The 18,130-nt window shown below is 36.8% G+C and overlaps 4 protein-coding genes across 5 annotated transcripts; 2 read left to right on the plus strand and 2 right to left on the minus strand.

Annotated features, from left to right (window-relative positions):
* Nucleotides 1-608: 608 nt before the first annotated feature.
* Nucleotides 609-9,225, minus strand: LOC114278693 (uncharacterized). Of its 2 annotated transcripts, XM_028220791.2 has the most exons (7): nucleotides 8,930-9,225; nucleotides 8,218-8,339; nucleotides 3,903-3,992; nucleotides 3,289-3,341; nucleotides 2,484-2,586; nucleotides 2,077-2,182; nucleotides 609-905 (listed from the first exon to the last, which is right to left on the minus strand). In XM_028220791.2, exons 1-7 carry the CDS (start codon nucleotides 9,144-9,146, stop codon nucleotides 895-897), a joined length of 702 nt encoding a protein of 233 aa, XP_028076592.2. In that variant the 5' UTR covers nucleotides 9,147-9,225; the 3' UTR covers nucleotides 609-894. The 2 variants fall into 2 exon arrangements, with proteins under 2 accessions (XP_028076592.2, XP_028076594.2); XM_028220793.2 differs by lacking the exon at nucleotides 2,077-2,182.
* Nucleotides 9,226-11,181: 1,956 nt separating this feature from the next.
* LOC145813374 (uncharacterized) lies at nucleotides 11,182-12,386 on the plus strand. Its single transcript, XM_082908663.1, has 3 exons — nucleotides 11,182-11,516; nucleotides 11,618-11,746; nucleotides 12,018-12,386. Exons 1-3 carry the CDS (start codon nucleotides 11,256-11,258, stop codon nucleotides 12,336-12,338), a joined length of 711 nt encoding a protein of 236 aa, XP_082764789.1. The 5' UTR covers nucleotides 11,182-11,255; the 3' UTR covers nucleotides 12,339-12,386.
* Nucleotides 12,387-12,877: 491 nt separating this feature from the next.
* Nucleotides 12,878-14,576, plus strand: LOC145813375 (uncharacterized). The gene is made up of 4 exons (XM_082908664.1): nucleotides 12,878-13,602; nucleotides 13,708-13,926; nucleotides 14,024-14,145; nucleotides 14,234-14,576. The coding sequence occupies exons 1-4, from the start codon at nucleotides 13,465-13,467 to the stop codon at nucleotides 14,421-14,423; spliced, it is 669 nt and encodes a 222-aa protein (XP_082764790.1). The 5' UTR covers nucleotides 12,878-13,464; the 3' UTR covers nucleotides 14,424-14,576.
* A 508-nt stretch (nucleotides 14,577-15,084) lies between these two features.
* On the minus strand, nucleotides 15,085-17,580 carry LOC145812816 (uncharacterized). The gene is made up of 2 exons (XM_082908043.1): nucleotides 16,230-17,580; nucleotides 15,085-16,130 (listed from the first exon to the last, which is right to left on the minus strand). Exons 1-2 carry the CDS (start codon nucleotides 17,323-17,325, stop codon nucleotides 15,085-15,087), a joined length of 2,142 nt encoding a protein of 713 aa, XP_082764169.1. The 5' UTR covers nucleotides 17,326-17,580.
* Between the last annotated feature and the right edge of the window lie 550 nt (nucleotides 17,581-18,130).

Consider the following 18,130-nt stretch of genomic DNA (forward strand, 5'->3'; position numbering starts at 1 on the left):
CGTATTGGGAGATAAATCATCAACTTAGCCATTTTGGATTTGATTCTCGTTGGTGTCTTTGAGTTAAACCCATACATATGATTTACAAATGATAATAGTATTCAAAGTTTACTCTGCAAAATTAGATCCAAAGGACACAGCTTTCATGAGATTCCTCATCATAACAGTGCCAAAACAAAGCCTATCGAATCCTATGAAACAGTAAACCAAACGCCTTGGACTTCTATGAAAAACAATATCGGATTTCAAAGTTGCACAATCTAATTCAAAATTTTCACATGGAAAAAGCAATGGAACCCCTTTTCTTTCCCTTTCTGTAGGGCAAGATACCTAACATTATGATGCTTTGGTAGGTAGTGATCAATATACTGTCAATCAACCAATTAATGTGACTAGTGACACATGTACAATGACTGGGACAAAGGGTAACAATCCTGAGAGGGTGAGCTAACTCTAAAAACCCTCTAGTTTGAATTGCAGGCTGCAACTCGCTTGCATGAAGCTAGAGTAGCTAGTAATAGCCAGTCAGCCATACAACGGTGAATTAGGAGAGACCCAACTAAGTATTTTTTAAAAAAATAGATGAAGCAAAACCAAGTCGAGTATAATTGAGGATGCATAAAGGTAGCTACCATTTCACCCAAGTCTTACCATAAAGTTTTGTGAATGCAATTTTGTGGAAAATGAAGGTTGGGAGAATGCTAAAGAATGTAAACTACCAAAAGACAACTATTTTCCAGTAATTATACTACACCCTTTCGAAGAATTATTTCTGTACAAAATGGACCTTTGATGTTTTTATCAATGGCTTCTTCCTGTAACTGACACTGAAAATCAAGCTCGTCAGTTCATAAAATAAGCCGGAGTTCAAATCCCTGTCTTCATCGAGTATCATCATTGTAGGCCTGGAGGGAAAGGAAAGAGAAGAATAGTTAACCAATCAAACGTATTGGCAATATAGAAAAGAGAAAATGAAACTTCCAACTAAAGCAGTGATGCCATCAAGAATTTATCTAAGAGGACATAGGCGACAACCTTGAAGAAACGTAATGTGAAAAATAGCTTTGGAAAACTTTCAAAAACACTGAAGATTATGAATTCATAAAAAGAATATTGTCTCTAAATAGAAATGTAAAAGCTGAACACAAAAGCAGTACAAATCTACCAAATGAGAGTTAATTTCATAAAACAATCTAGAAGTCCACAAAACCTTTGTCTTTTTTTTTTTCTTTCTATCACACAGTAGGATGTTAGTAGGTTAATAGAGTTAGATTAGATTATTACAATAGGCCAACGCCACACCATTGACTCAAATCTCATACATCACCTCACTGGCACCTAAGTGCCCCTCATGACCACTTGGCCTACAGCATGGGTCCCATATCTTTGTTTGATCACCAAAAACAAAACATGAAAGTGGTGGCCCTTTTCACCACGACAACCTCATGATCCATGAAATATAATATTTTCACTATCAACCAATTTCAAAGAGAACGGGAACCTTTCTAAACATGGATTTCAATAATTCAAAAGTATCCTCGTATCATAAGATTTGGAGCTAATTGGATGACACACAGAAGCACCTGATACATCCTACTGGAATGCATGGGAGATAACATGGACAAAGCATAAGAACTTCGACTATGGCTGGAAGGACTGCATTTTAGAGAAGGGGGGGGGGGGGGGGGGGGGGGGGGGGAACTTGTTTCATCTCATGAGTTTTTTTTTTTTTTTCTTTTCTTTTCTTCTAGGGACATGATGTTAGTCTTCTGCCAAAAGCAGACATTGCGGTAATAAGGATTGTTTGCCACCCATTTTTACAAGAAACCAAATATATCATCAAATTTAAATGAACATTTTTCTCCTAGCTTTGCTTCCCATTACTACAAAAGGAACTGGGTCTAAGAACCACCAAAATAAGGTATTGGCACATGGACACAATCATGGATATAAAGCATGAGAAGCAAAACTTTGCCACACAAATCTGTACAAATAAAAAAGGTAACTACATTAAGTTCTAAGCATGGTGCAGGAAGTGTGAAGTACTGAATATAAAATCAACAAGGAATAATTTACCATTGGCTTGCTCCAAGGTCAATTTGGGTGAAGCATCACATGAGAAACCCAACTTTAGCATGATCTCTTCCAAACGTTTCACATTTGTCAGGTAGAGATAACCAATCTACATCAAATTATGCAACTAGGTCACTTAAACCAAGCCAAATTCATCTCTTATCTCATGACTCTAGAATTCTTCCATCAATGCTTTAATATAAAAACTCTATGTCGAATGACTTTTTGATTTTTTACGAAAAGAAGTGCAACAAGTAGAGAGAAAAGGGAATCTTTAACTTTTTGGTGTAAGTTATTGGCTTTTTAATTTTTTCAGTGACTTTTTAACTTTTAGGCTAAAATATTGAGTTGCCAAACAAGGCCTCATGATACATACTGGATCAGAAGGCATTAGGTAGAAGGAAGCTGACCAGTGTTTCTAGCGAAGACGCTCTGTTGTAAACTGCTACACCAGCACGCTTTTTGGTCCGTGTTTTAGCTGAACCAATATTTTTTCCCCACCGAAGAACATCCCTACAGTAGAATGTGAGTTAGTATAGCATTTTTTCCCCACCAAAGAACATCCCTACGGTAGAGATTTATTAAATGCTGTTAGTATAGCAACTTCGTCAATGGCAAAAACTCTAGTATACTTTCCAGTTTCCATTAATAACCTTTTTAACATTGAACAGATAACTACAAATAAAAGCACAACACTTATAGAGGTTTCTAAAAGGTATCATATGTGAGAAGCACAACCTTGACCACAAGTAGCTTCCAGTGGGTCACTGAAAGTATTAAAAAAAAAATTAAAAAAATGAAGCAATGACCCCTGATCCCATAGAATGGAGAAATAGTATTCATGTAGCCCAACTCCAAGTAGCTGGGACGAGGCTTTATTGAGTTGAGCATATGAGAGAGAGAGAGAGAGAGAGAGAGAGAGAGAGAGAATCTCATTGAAGTTCCATGAAACTCAGTAGTCAAAAAGAAAGAAAAATAAATGTCAGGGGCACTAAGATTGAAAATTCAAAAGCTCTAAAAGGCATTACTTGTCCTCTGGCATATTTAATTATATCATCATTTCTCCTATGAAAAATAAGGTAGCATAACTCCTTCCAAATACTTTACTATTTAGGTATGAACACCTATTAGCTCTTTATGAACATTAGGGTCGTTTGTATATTAACCATCCCCTCCGTAAAGAAATTTAAAGAGAACAATAGACATAATACAAACCTTTCTTCTTGTGTCAAGCAATTTTCATTAAGAAGTTTCTGAAGCATTGCATCCTGAAACAGATCAACCACAGATATTTAAAATTTTTCCATAAATACAAAAGATTCAAAAGAAGAAACAGTTGAGCAAGATAGGCCTTGGGGAAGGAAAGTAAGGAGGGGATTACAAAGGGATATAGAAGCACAAAAGTGATACTCTCAAGCAGCAGTCAAACTCAATGACCTTCAAATACAACCCAGATTATTGCATTCATACTACGACATACACAGAAGTAATACTGTAAAGATGGAAAATGTGTAGGTGATGCTAGAAAATAAAAGGGTAACTCTAAATATTCATCACGTGCTTGGCATCCAAAAAATATGTACACAAGTAGAGAAAGGGGAGGAAAAAAAAAAAAAAAAAGCAAATAAAATGATTAAGGAAAACCATTGCAGACCAAAGAATTTCATTACCATGAAAACTGAAAAATTCCAAAACTCTATGCTAAGGAAAGGTAACTATTATACTCTTGAAATTTGCAGCAATATATGGACAACATCCTTAAAAAATCCAAATTATTGCTAATTCAGCTAAACATCCACATATTATGACGAAATATGATCAGTTCATACCTGTGCCTCACAACGTACTACTGCCATTACACGGTCATTATATTCTTCAATATTCAGTGGTGGAAACAAGAAGTGTCTCCTAGCATATAGCTGCATATAGATCAAGAAACATAAAGAATTACGGGAAGGGTGAACTTAATGAAGAAGGTAAATACGTCAATAACTACGAAAAGGCAAATTAGGAGCATTATGATTTTAATTCCACGTAAGGGATTACTAGCTTCCTAACGCAATGACAGTGGATTTGCTTTCCAGAATGACATTAGTAGACCTTTTTTACTCATGCAAAGTTGATTTTTCACTCCACATCGATGACTCCATATCTCGTAGCAAACAGGTTTGATATTGTAATTCTGTAATTCCAGATATGAATTCTCAAACTGTTGAACAAGGGTGTCCCAATTCCAACTTATGCAACCAAAGCCAATGGCACTAAGGTTAGAATGAGAAGTTAATTGATATCATAGTTTAGTTTTACCCAGCCAATCCATCCAACTTCCTTCACGACAGGTTTCTTACCTTTCATCTATTGGTGATTCATTTAACCTACTCACAATTTCATTAAAGTTCATTATATAATGGGTTAGTTGCAACCCTCTAGTGAATTTATTTATTTAATCCTTTCATTGAATTCATATCTCTTGAAAACAATCTCTTGTTTCCCACACTGCATCATAGTATCAAAACATAAAGTGTCTCCCAGCCCCAATGAAAACACATTTGAAAGATACTTACTTTGTTATACTATTATGGATCTCAAAATATTTTGTAACCTTGACACTCAGTGATCATGAACCTTTCATTTTATATACCACATCTAGGCTATGTTTGGAACTTGAGTGGAAAATAAATGAAAGGAAAATGCAATGACAAAAGCGAAACCTAGTTTTTTGTTTGGTTGGGGTGGAAAATAACATATATATATACATATGAACAAGTATTTCTCGTAAAGTACATATTTTTGGTTTGGTTATCCACAGAAAAATGATTAGGCACAAACCAAACCAAACCAAACCAAACAAAGTCTTACGTCCCATCAAATGGAGTCGGCTACATGAATCCTTCTTCTCCACGCGACCTTATCAAAGGTCATTTCATTAGTCAAATTAAATAGTTTCATATCTCTATTTATAACGCTAGCCAATGTTAATCTAGGCCTACCCCTTCTCCTAACACTTCCATCTACCGTTACAGCATCGCATCTCTTCACTACTGCCTGTATTGATCTCCGTTGAATAAGACCAAACTATCTTAATCGATTTTCTCTCAACTTATCTTCTATCAGTGCTACTCCTACCCATTCCCGAATACACTCATTCCTAATTCTGTCTTGTCTAGGCTTACCACACATCCACCTTAGCATCCTCATCTCAACCACACTCATCATATATATATGTTGTTTCTTGGTTGCCCAACACTCCGTCCCATACAACATAGCTGGTCTAATAGCCGTTCTATAGAACTTACCTTTTAGTCTAGTGGGTATTCGTTTATCGCACAATACCCCAGACGCACTTCTCCACTTACACCATCCCGCCTTAATCTTATGGGCCACATCTACATCAATCTCTCATGTTGTTGTGATAATCGACCCTAAATAACGAACATGTTTACTTTTAAGCAGTTCTTGATTATCAATCTTCACTTCTCCTCTGCTTTCATTGTTACTGTTACTAAATTTACACTCCATGTACTCTGTCTTAGTTCTGCTTATTCGGAATCCTTTAGATTCAAGAGTTGTTCTCCAAATCTTCAACTTTGTGTTAACTCCTTCTCTAGTCTCATCCACTAGCACAATATCATCTACAAAAAGCATACACCATGGCACGTCATCCTAAATATTTCTCGTCAACTCGTCCATAACTAAAGCAAAAAGATAAGGACTTAAGGTAGATCCTTGGTGTAACCCTACAGTGATAGGAAATTCATTTGTCTCTCCAGCTGGCGATCTAATAGTGGTCACCACCCCTCCATACATGTCCCTAATCACGTCAATGTAACCTTTTGTCACCCCCTTCTTCTCTAACACCCACCATATTATATCCCGGGACACTCTATCATATGCTTTTTCAAGGTCAATAAACACCATATGAATGTCTCTTTTATTTTCTTTATACTTTTCTATTACTCTCCTCAAAAGATAGATCGCTTCCATTGTTGACCTACCAGGCATAAACCCAAATTGATTCTCTGACACCTCTGTTATTTCTCGCAATCAACATTCCATTACCCTCTCCCACACTTTCATTATATGACACATTAGCTTGATTCCTCTATAGTTGTTGCAATTCTGGACATCACCTTTATTCTTATAGATTGGCACTAAAATACTCTTCCTCCACGCATCTGGCATGTTCCTAGTCAATAAAATTTTGCTAAACAACCTAGTCAACCAAGCAACTCCCTTTTTACCCAAACACTTCTAAGCTTCAATAGGGATATCACCGGGTCCTAAAACCTTATTGAATATCATCTTCTTAAGTGCAATCTCCACTTCAAAATTCCTAATCCTGCGAAAGAACCTATAGTCTTGGTTTATCATATCACTGGCTATTTCTTCCCCTATTGCCATACCTCCATGTTTCTCATTTAATAGTTTCTCAAAATAATTCTTCCATCTTTCCTTAATCTCTTCATCCTTCACCAATACCTTAGAATCCTCACTCTTGATGCACTGTACTTGATTAAAATCTCTTATTTTCCTCTCCCGTATCTTAGCAAGTTTGTTACCCTCTTCTCTCCCTCCTTACTATCTAATCTAGTGTATAGGTCATCATAAGCTTTCAACTTAGTCTCTCTCACTACTTTCTTGACCTCCTTATTAGCTAATCAATAACTCTTAAGGTTTTCCTTAGTTCTATCATTCTGCCACTTTTTAAAACACTCTTTTTTTGCCTTAACTACCGCTTGAACCTCTTCCTTCCACCACCAAGTTTCCCTAGAGTTGGGTCCTATTCCTTTCGACTCTCCAAGCACTTCCCTTGAGATTCTCCTCATACAATTAGTCATCGAGTTCCACATAGTGTTAGCATCACCTTCTAAGTCCCATGTACCTTCCTTATCCATTCGATTCTTAAATATTTCTAGTTTATCCCCTTTTAAGTCCCACCATCGCATCCTACGACGCCCGCCATCCTTCCTAACTTAGTATTGCCCTTTAAAACATAAATCTAGTACCAAAATTCTATGTTGAGAAACCAGACTCTCTCCAGGAATCACCTTACAATCATTGCATTTTAGGCGGTCCACTTTTCTCACTAAGAAGTAATCTATTTGGCTCTTAACTAATTCACTCTTAAAGGTTATCAAATACTCCTCCCTCTTCTTATACATAGTATTGGCTACCACCAGGTCAGAAGCCAACGCAAAATCTAAGATACTCTCTCTAGCATCATTTCTGTCACCAAAACCGTATTCACCATGCATCCTTTCGTAGCCTAGTTTATTTATGCCCACATAGCCATTAAAATCTCCACCTATAATCAGGTTTTCTCCTACAGGTATCTCCTGTAAGATCTCATCCATTTGCTTCCAAAATTCCCTCTTAGTCTGATCATCTAATCCTACTTGAGGGGCGTAAGCGCTAATAACATTCACTATATTCCCTCCAATAACTAATTTAACTAGCATAATTCTATCCCCTTTCCTAGTGACCGCCACTACACTCTCCACAAGACCCTTGGCAATTATGATTCCTACTCTATTCCTGCGTCTATCCTTACCACTATAATATAGTTTAAAACCGGTATCCTCAATATCCCTACCTTTCTCTCCCGTCCCCTTAGTTTCTTGTATGGAAGCTATACTAACTCTCCTCCTAATCATAACATCTACCAATTCTATCGTCTTACTAGTTAAGGTTCTTATGTTTAAACCTATAGTCATGAACTATCTTCTTTACCCGCGCTAGCCCAGAAAAACATGGAAACCTTTGCCCATTTTTCACCGAACCCAGGGGTCGATGCGGCGCCCCTTGCTCAATTTTCGAAACACCCGGAGGCAGGCGCAACGCGTCACTTGAGGGGAACGACCTAACATTTAAACGATTCAAAGTAGTATTCATCTTCACAAGGAATCCGAGCGCCTTTTTTACGTGTTAGCTATCGGCTACCTAACATACAACCCTCCCATAACTCATATAGACATAGTGCAAAACTAAAAAATTCACAGTCAGAACAAGTAATTTGAGTTATATTACAAACTCTGTTCATGTGCAAATTAATTCAAACCAAGCAATCCAGAGAACAACACCAATAAATAAATAAAATAAATAAATAAATAAACATAATTCAAGTAAAAGCAAACAAACAACAACCTCGTATATGCAATCTCCAATATAGGCTAGTGATGCCGCATTGTATATCGAGCGAGGCTTCTCCACTTTCGGAGGACTCGGCAACCATCTCTCATAACCCAAATAAGTTTCCTCCAATTTCTCTGCAACCAAACAAAAACCCAGTTAAACAATGACAAACAACACACATATAAACACATACAACAACACTATCTCTCCTAACCCAGATAAGTTTCCTTCAATTTCTCCGCAACCACACAAAAACCCAGTTAAACCATGACAAACGACATACATATAAACACATACAACAACACTGTCACTCCTAACCCAGATAAGTTTCCTCCAATTTCTCTGCAACCAAACAAAAACCCAGTTAAACCATGACAAACAACACACATATAAACACATACAACAACACTATCTCTCCTAACCCAGATAAGTTTCCTTCAATTTCTCTGCAACCAAACAAAAACCCAGTTAAACCATGACAAACGACACACGTATACACACATACAACAACACTATCACTTCTAACCCAGATAAGTTTCCTCCAATTTCTTTGCAACCAAACAAAAACCCAGTTACACAATGACAAACAACACACATATAAGCACATAAAACAACACTATCTATCGTAACCCAGATAGGTTTCCTCCAATTTCTCTGCAATCAAACAAGAACCCAGTTACGCAATGACAAACAACACACATATAAGCACATACAACAACACTACCTTGAAAAGGGGTTTGACTGTTGCGGCTGAGAAGCGTTGAAATTGAGGACTCTACGATGGGGCTAGTAGTAGATGTGGTGGTTAGAGTGAGAGTGTTGGGGGTTTTGTTGGGTTTCTTGGGTGTGGGGGTGCGATGTGGGTTGTAAGGAAGTCTCTGATGGGTGTCCCATGAGACTGATTTCACTGAAAACAGTGAGGGGAGACAAGAATAAGCCATTGATTTAGAGGGAAGACATGAGAAGAGAGCTTTTAGAAGTGAAGGACCTCATTGCGCTCTGTTTGGTTGTTGATAATTTTTTATGCATATTTTGCGGTAAATTTGAGCTCATAATCCATGGGCTGGTCCAGGCTGGACTGGGACATGTAATCTTAAATGGGAGACTGACCCAAAGGTCCAAGCCCAACATATCATACCTCATTTAGACCCAAAATAAATTTAATACTCCATTAAGTCCTCAAATTAATAATAAGATAAAAATACCCACAATATATCATCCAATTTACACGCGCGCAACCATCTCCCACGTCCCCATCATCTCAGTCCGATCACTACACTGTCACGTCTCCGCCGCTCGAAATCGACTCCTCAGTCCTCCATCTCTCTTCCGTTCAACTCCATCCCCTCTGAAACCCTAACTCTAACCAGAAAACGTAACCGTTCATCTTCATCACCCACAATCATCTCAGTCTGATCAGTACACTGTTACATCTCCGCCGCTCGAAATCGCATTCTCAATCCTCCATCTCTCCTCCGTTCGACTCCATTCTCTCTGAAACCCTACCCTAACCACAAAACCAAACCGTTCAACTTCAACACAACACCAAGCCGTTCATATTCTCTAATCGGCGACTCTCAACAACACGAAGAACCATCACCACTCTGAAGAGATTTCATAGTTCCTGACTTCCGATTCACAAAAATGGGGAAAAAAAGTAACATCTCTCTTCACCTATTCATTATTTTTCACATTTGTACATCATTCTTTAATATTTCTTATATACACATTTTACATACTTCCAAATGTATAAACCCTCTTTTAATATATATATAGTCCCCTGTTTTTCAACATTCTAAACACTGTTTTTGCACATAAATCCCTATTTTTACACATTCAACACCTTATTCTTATTCTTGTTGTTCAATATTGGCTTCTCTTATTCTTATTTTTGAATTTTTAATCTTCTTGTTGTTATTGTTGCTTTTTACAAAATACAATGGGCTGTTCCTATTGTTCATACTGTTTCCTTATAAAAACTGCAACATCATAGTGTTTCATTTCATCACTATACAAGCAACATATCTAAATTTATTCAAAATGCAAATGAAACTGCAAAATTACACAGTTTAACCACTACTCAAAACAAATAGCTAACTTATTATAAAGTGCAAATCAAACTGTCAAATTATACAGTTTCGTAACTCTTACGAACAAAATACATATAACTTCATATTAAACTGCATATAAAACTTTAAAATTATACAGTTTTGTCACTATATTACTCATACCCTGTTGTCACTTTCATTTTTTCAGAAATAGCTGTTGGAAGATATTGGAAGAAACAAACTCGTATGCCCACAAATCCAATCAGGGATTTAACCATCTCCCCTTTTGAAAGTCCCTCTCCTGTATCCACTCAAATGCCACCACCACACCCAAAAACAACCAAATCCAACAGACCCCACCAAAAAACCCACAAAACAACCACACCACCTACAAGAAAAAGCCCAAGAACTACACCACAGACCCCACCCACCCAACAAACACCAACCACACCTCCAACCACAACAAAAACAAACAAAAGAAAGCCAACAAAAAACCAAGAAGCTCCTCCAACCAAAAAAAGAAAGCTCCAAGAAAGCCAATCAACTCCCAAAACAACAACCAAGGCATCAAAAGAAAAAAAACCAGCAGTCCCTGCAAAGAGAGTCCAACAATTTAATTATCGTTCCAACATCGGAACGGTAATCAAACTGTTGAAGGGGGTCAAATTCACAAAAGCCCAACAGACAGATCTGCAAAAAACCCCTTTTTGGCCCCTTATAAATGCTCTCTCCTCAACACAACTGAAGGCCTCTTGGTGCAGATGCTACAATTCCATTGTAGCAGAAATGACAACACTCTACAACAAAAGAAAAAGATCATTTGTACTTGGCAAAAAGGAAATGAAACTCAGAACCAGTGATGTCAAGCTCATTTTTGGTATCGACTGTGGAGAAGACAGCATCATCACCAAATCCTATGCAAGACCAAAGGATTTTGAGCTTCCATTTTACAAACGAAGATGCAAATCAGTCAAGAGATTGGATGGCAAGTCTTTGACCAAAATGTTTCAACAAACAAAAAAAGGAAAATCAACCAATGATTGTCAAGATCTTGCAAGGGTAATCACCCTTTACTTGTGCTTGAAACTTCTCATGCCCACAACAGGCCATACACTCAGTTGGAGTTTCCTCAACTATGTTGACAATCTCAACAACATCAAGAAGTACAATTGGGTTGAGGCAATAAAAGACACACTGATGAATTCAATGGCAAATGCAAACAACAACCCAAGGCATGTCACTGGATGCGTCATGTTACTCTTGGTAAACACATTACTCAACTACTTCCCACAAAAATATCAGACATTCACCTATTTCTAACTATCTAACATATTTCAACTTTTTTTTTTTTTTTTTTTTTACAGTACTGGTACTGTGAGCACAGTAAACTCCTCCGACCATCCAACAAAGAAGGCTTCCCAAGGTTTATGAAATGGAACCTTGGCAAAATGTACTCCAAGTGGAAACACATCAGCCTCGCTCACTTTGAAAAGGTATTCAAACTCTTCTATACTATCCTAGCACAAATCTATTCAACACTCCTTTCATATTCATTGTAGTACAAATCACATTATGAAACTGTGAAAATTTTCAGTTTCAAAGCACACACTTCTTTAACATCACTCATGTTATGAAACTGTAACATTTTTCAGTTTCAAAAAACATATTTCGACACTTAACCCACATTACTCACAGTACAACTCATCTTATGAAACTGACCAAATTTACAGTATTACTGATATATGCCACATTGTTCCAATGCAGGTTAACCAAAGTGCTTTAACCCCAACTGAACAAGAAATACAGTTATTGCATATCAATCAAAGCACATCAACAGACTCTTCAGCAAAGAAACAAGACCACAAAAAGGACAATAAGCAAAAAAAGAAAACAAAAGCAACAAAAAAAAGAACACTTCTAGACAGTGATGAGGATGACTTTCTCGAAGAAGAACATCATTCAGAATCAGAATCACAATCAGAAAAAGAAGCACAACAAAAAAAAAGAAAAGAAAGCAAAAACCACAACAAGAACCACAAAGTGATGAACAAGAAGAAAAGAGTGATGATGAAAAAAATCAAGTGACTGATGAAGAAAAAACTGATGAAGAAGAAACTGAAGAAGAAGAAAAAGAAGAAACTGAAACTGAAGAAGAACAAGAAGAAGAAGAAGAAGAAGAACAAGAAGAAGAAGAAGAAGAACACCTTGATCAAGAAGAAGACCAACAACAAGAACAAGAAGAACAACAAACAAACCAACACGAAGAAGTCAATGAACAAGAACTGACAAACCAACAAGAAGAACTGCAAGAGAAATCTGACATACTTCATGCACAAGGTAAACTATTGTCTAATACTAAAGCATACTGCAAAATTTCATTAAACTAACCAAAACACAATCCAACATTTTTATAGGTCATGACCAACCACAAACACCAACCAAAGAGGACGACAAGGACAAGCTCATATCAGCCCTGAGAGCACAAATGCAAGAAATGGAACAAAAATTCATGGCTGAATTGCATAAAAAAGAAGATCAATTGAAGGAAATGTCCACCAAAAAAACTGGCAGTCCCCAACAAAGATCCATGGTCAAAAGAATCAACCAAAAATCAAGAAAACAAGCACATGACCCAGATTTTGAATACCAACCAATGACCAAACCCAAAGAAGATGCAACAAACAAGACACAAACTGCTGCTGATGTACCCAAACCAACACAGGGTACCAATGAAGAAAAACAGAAGAAGAATGACAACAAAAAAGAGGGTGCTCATGAAGCAAAACAACAGCAGAAAGAAAAGATGCAAGAACATATTGGCCAAGAGAAACCAGTTGCTGCTGAAACAAACCCAAAAGAGCATGCCAATCAAAAGAAGACAAATCTTCAAGTATTGGAAAGTGATGATGATTTCCAGGAATAATCAATCCCAAACAAGCCACTCACCATTTCATGCCGCAAAACAAACAAGGTTTGGCATAGCCTATCCAAAAAAGACCAAGACCAAATTCAACTCATCAACAACACACAATCAACTGCTTGTGTCTGGTCTGGCAGCGAAGATGAAAACTGCGTATACTTTTCAGATATATGCAGATTGACCAACAGGGAACCCTTATATGGGAATGTAGGTCTCCAACTGCACAATTTTACAGTTTCTGTACATATTCAATAACCTATTCCACAAACCTAACACATTCTCATATATAACATGTTTCAGGTCATTGATGCCTTCTCAGAAAAGCAATTAGCACTCCAACCAACCATTGAAGAATTTGAGAAAAACGATCTAGTCTTTGCAAGCAATCCATACGCAGGAAGATCTTACGTTTTCTCAACACTCATCAATGTAAGCAAAACTTAACATACCTTACAACTGCAAAATTTTCTACTTTATCAACATGTATTACTACATAGTTTTATGACATATTTCAAACATATATATGACTTACAGACTCCACTACAAAACCAAGATCAAGCACTGAGAGAAAAACTGATGGACAGCCATTTTCCAGAAGCAATGAAAAACAGATATATCCATTTCCCAATCAACCACGACAACCATTGGATAATTGTGGTCTTTGACAATGCTGATGGAATATGGAGACACTATGACTCTTTGAGACCAGCAAAAGATTGCCACAACAAGCACTTTGAAATTGCAAAGCAAATTGTAAGTTAAAATAAAATTTCATACTTAGTTCCATCCCTTTACAAACATCTAAACTCATCACTATAACTAACAAAAACACCCACTAACTATTTTGTAGCAACAACATCAACTGAGATGGAATAAAGCATTACTCAGCAAACAGGGAAACATGTTTTCATCTCAAGAGTGCGAGACAGAAATTGCATCAATTGAGGAATGCCCACAACAAACCCCACACTCGTAAGATACAAAATCCATAAACTAATCTTCCAATATGCTAATTTTTGCAGTTTCACCTAACTAATTAACTTCATCTCAAACATTGCAGGAATGATTGTGCAATTGCCGTCTGCAATGTTATCAACCAATATCTCAACTGGCAACCTGTGCAGAAAAAACTTCGTCCAACTGAGTGGGTCAAATTTCGAGCACAAATCATCAATCAATTCCTCAATGATGAGAACCGATCTTGGAAACTCGAGCACTACCAAATGTTGACAAAACATACCAAACCATAGAAACAATGAACAAACTTCTTAACAATACAAATATTCAAGGGAACATATCTTTGAACCTTTTTTTTATTTTTTTTTATTTTTCTTTTTTAACATGTGACAAGTACTTTATATACTTTTAGGAATGATCTTTTTCTGGTTATCATGGTTATGGTGAAAATGATTGATGTTGTTGTTGCTCTTCTTCTTATTATTATTATTATTGTGGTTCTTCTTTTGATTGTTTGTCTACCTGTTTGTGGTTGCATATATTTTCATACAGTAAAGGTTGATTCTAATAATTCTTCAAACTGCAAAATTTTTCAGTTTCATCAGCTTGTTTCTAATAATTTTTAAAACTGCAAAATTATGCGGTTTCATCAGGTTGTTTCTAAATAATTCTTAAAACTGCAAAATTATACAGTTTTATCGCTATGAAATATGAACTGCCTTTCCATATTATACTGTTTCAATAAGAAATTTTCAACAACCTTCTCTGCATTCCATAAAAATAAAAAACAAAACCAGACTATTAGAAAACAACTTCAATAAGTAAAAAACACATCAACAAACAAAAAACAATTCAACCAACTTTATTCATTACTTCCATAATACCAAGTATCACATTTTTTATTATCATAATTCCTCAAATTCAAATACAAATCCAAAAGAATAGATTGCGGCCTCAAATAGCAGCCTTGCACGTCTTCTTATTGTGATTCCCATATTTCAAGCACCTCCCACACTTGATTTGCTTCACATTCTCACCCCTTGAAGGTATCCTCTTCTTCTTGTTCCGCTCGGGCTGCATCTTCGTTATAGGAGGTTTGATAACCGAACTACTAGCACCATCAAAGTCAAATCTCTCACTTGAAGGCACTGGATAAACAGATTCCTTGTATGACTCTCTAAAACAATCTACATGAAAAAAAGGATCAATGAAACCATACACATCTCTACCACTACTACGCAAAGCATGCACAGCATGACAACAAGGAAAACCATTCAATTGCCATTCATGGCAAGAACAAGTTTGTCTACCAATATCAACATAAAAAGAAATAGAAGAATGAACCTCAAGCACAGTATCACTAGCAACAATCACATCCCAAGACTTAGCTAGCTCCAAAGAGTCCACCAACTTCTTTTCCATAACTGGACACAATTTCGTAGTCCATCTTCTAGATTCAGCTCTTCTATCCGACAATTGAGTCATGATTTGAACCCTAATCATATCAACCATACAAGTAATAGGCAACTCACGGGCCCCACCAATCCAATTATTATAAGACTCGGCAGCATTAGATGACATCTCACCATATCGTTTCCCTCTAAAAAATGCATTGGCCCACTTATCATTTTGCAAACCATCCAACATACTATCAACTCTACCATTCCCAGCAATACGCCTCAATTTCTCCATATAATGTTGGAAAGAAGCAACCGTTGGCGCATAAGCACATTTAACTAATATTTTCATCAAACACAGCTTATAGTTAGTACGAAGTCCCACCAATTTGTCAATCAAATTTCTCTTCAAATGATTCAAGCAATAAGCATGATGTGCATTGGGGAAAATCACTGAAAGAGCGTCTAGCAATCCATGTTGACGGTCCGACACAAAAGTCAATCTCCGGCCTGAACCAACAGCCTTCAACAACTGACTTAAGAACCACATCCAATTATCTTGATTTTCTGCGTCAACAATCGCAAAAGCCAAAGGAAACAAACCTGCAAACAAACCCATATGAAACTGCAAAAATTAGCAGACTCACAACACAATAACACACTGACAAACTAAACCAATACTAACTGCAAATAAATACATACCTTGATTACCATCCTTTGATGTTGCTGCAAGCAAATGCCCCTTGTAACGCCCCTTCAAAAATGTACCATCAACAAACAACAACGGACGACAAAATTGAAAGCCATACAAACATCCATGAAATGCCACAAACAACCTCCGAAAACACCCACTACTTTCATCCACATCTAATTCAAACACACTTCCCGGATTCGTTCTCATAGCCGTCTCAAGGTACCATCGAAGCTGGTCAAAAGAAGTTGCAAAATCACCAAACAACCCACCTCTTGCCTTATCAACTCCTAACCATGCAACCCGATAAGAAACATCTATACCATATTGCTTCTTCAACTTTTTTTTAACTTCAATAGGACGAGTCAACGGATTATCACTAATATCATTTTGCACAATATCAGACACAAGTCTAGAACCAACCATTTTGCTACAAGATCTACGAGCAACAACCCCACAAGTATGCACATTATCCAACTTCATTATAAAAAAAATACCAGAATCCATCAACACCCTTCCATGCACAAACCATTTACAACCCGTAGACGACTTCATCATACATTCAGCGGTTACTCTTGTTGCATCATTCTTCAAATAATTCACTGCAAAACCACACTGAACCGCATACTTAGCCAATGCAATGCGGAACCCCGACACTCCACCTTCAAATTCTTGACCAACACTATGTATAATCCCCTTCCAACTAGCAGACAACAAAACTCTCTCTGGTTCTGGATAAAAACTACGCAACAAACCACCAACATCATCACAATCATTCACAAAAGAACTCTCACAAGTTACAGAATCAATCCTACAAGAATTACTATCATCAACCTCCACAACTCTCTTATCCCCCACAATAACATCAACAACATGACAACCACTACCACCTACCATTGACAGCATATTCCCCAAATCATCATCACATTCAACAATACAATTAGAATATCCAGGAACAGAGAAAAACAAACAAAAGTTACCAACACTCAACTCCTTGAACTTCGCACATATTTTCTCAACAACTTCATCATAACTACATCCGTCACTAATCTTAATAGCAGCACAACAATTACTGTATTTGCACATTAACATGAAACACCGCTCCATACTACAAAATCAGAAACCAACAAACAATTGTTCACAGATTCCAAACTGCAAAATTATGCAGTTACAACATATCAATAACAACAGTACACAATTTACAATTCCAAAACTGCAAAATTATACACTTACGACATATCAATATCAAAACACCAGAATTCACAATTCCAAAATACAACTTCAAAACACATTACACTATACGACAAACAAAATCAACAAAATCAAAATCAAACAAACAAAATTCGCCAAACACAAACCACATATCACGCAAATTTGCTTATATATATATATACATACATATATGTCGACAAAATACAAACCACATACACACACAGACATATATATATATATATACATATATATGTATATCTATGTATCGACAGATACATACATACACATACATATATCTATCATCAGAGAGAGAGAGAGAGAGAGAGACAACGTACGAAGATATCGCCTGTACACAGAGATTCAAATCGCACAACCAGATCCACCTCACAGCACAATGAGATCGACCACACAGCACAATGAGATCGCCACAACGAAGAGAAATCGAGATCGCGGAGACGAAGATTTGATTTTCTTTTTTTCAATGAAGCAAAAATTTGATTTCTCACGTACATATAGATCTCAAAACAAAGGGTAACACAGTCATTTAAAAATACGAAAATAAAAAACGGGACCTCTGGGTATAAAACTAAAAAAACTGTGGACCTATTAAACTATTAAAAATAAATTGGGATTAGAAGGGAAATAGATCCCCTACATAGGACTACATGGTAATTTTCCCATCTTAAATATATGGGTTGGG

The sequence above is a fragment of the Camellia sinensis genome, chromosome 15 (assembly GCF_055761805.1).
Source record: "Camellia sinensis isolate YWXY chromosome 15, ASM5576180v1, whole genome shotgun sequence".
NCBI classification, from domain to species: domain Eukaryota; kingdom Viridiplantae; phylum Streptophyta; class Magnoliopsida; order Ericales; family Theaceae; genus Camellia; species Camellia sinensis.

Excerpts from the sequence above, each read along its gene's own strand:
- LOC114278693 (XM_028220791.2), bottom strand. The coding sequence starts at position 9,146 with ATGGCTTATTCTTGTCTCCCCTCACTGTTTTCAGTGAAATCAGTCTCA. Across the intron at positions 8,340-8,929 it reads CAGTCAAACCCCTTTTCAAG|AGAAATTGGAGGAAACTTAT; the intron begins GTAGTGTTGTTG and ends GTTTGGTTGCAG. Across the intron at positions 3,342-3,902 it reads TAGTACGTTGTGAGGCACAG|GATGCAATGCTTCAGAAACT; the intron begins GTATGAACTGAT and ends GATCTGTTTCAG.
- LOC145813374 (XM_082908663.1), top strand. The coding sequence starts at position 11,256 with ATGTTTCAACAAACAAAAAAAGGAAAATCAACCAATGATTGTCAAGAT. Across the intron at positions 11,517-11,617 it reads GATGCGTCATGTTACTCTTG|TACTGGTACTGTGAGCACAG; the intron begins GTAAACACATTA and ends TTTTTTTTACAG. Across the intron at positions 11,747-12,017 it reads GCCTCGCTCACTTTGAAAAG|GTTAACCAAAGTGCTTTAAC; the intron begins GTATTCAAACTC and ends GTTCCAATGCAG.
- LOC145813375 (XM_082908664.1), top strand. The coding sequence starts at position 13,465 with ATGTTTCAGGTCATTGATGCCTTCTCAGAAAAGCAATTAGCACTCCAA. Across the intron at positions 13,603-13,707 it reads TTTTCTCAACACTCATCAAT|ACTCCACTACAAAACCAAGA; the intron begins GTAAGCAAAACT and ends TATGACTTACAG. Across the intron at positions 13,927-14,023 it reads TTGAAATTGCAAAGCAAATT|CAACAACATCAACTGAGATG; the intron begins GTAAGTTAAAAT and ends ACTATTTTGTAG.
- LOC145812816 (XM_082908043.1), bottom strand. The coding sequence starts at position 17,325 with ATGGAGCGGTGTTTCATGTTAATGTGCAAATACAGTAATTGTTGTGCT. Across the intron at positions 16,131-16,229 it reads ATCAAAGGATGGTAATCAAG|GTTTGTTTCCTTTGGCTTTT; the intron begins GTATGTATTTAT and ends GTTTGTTTGCAG.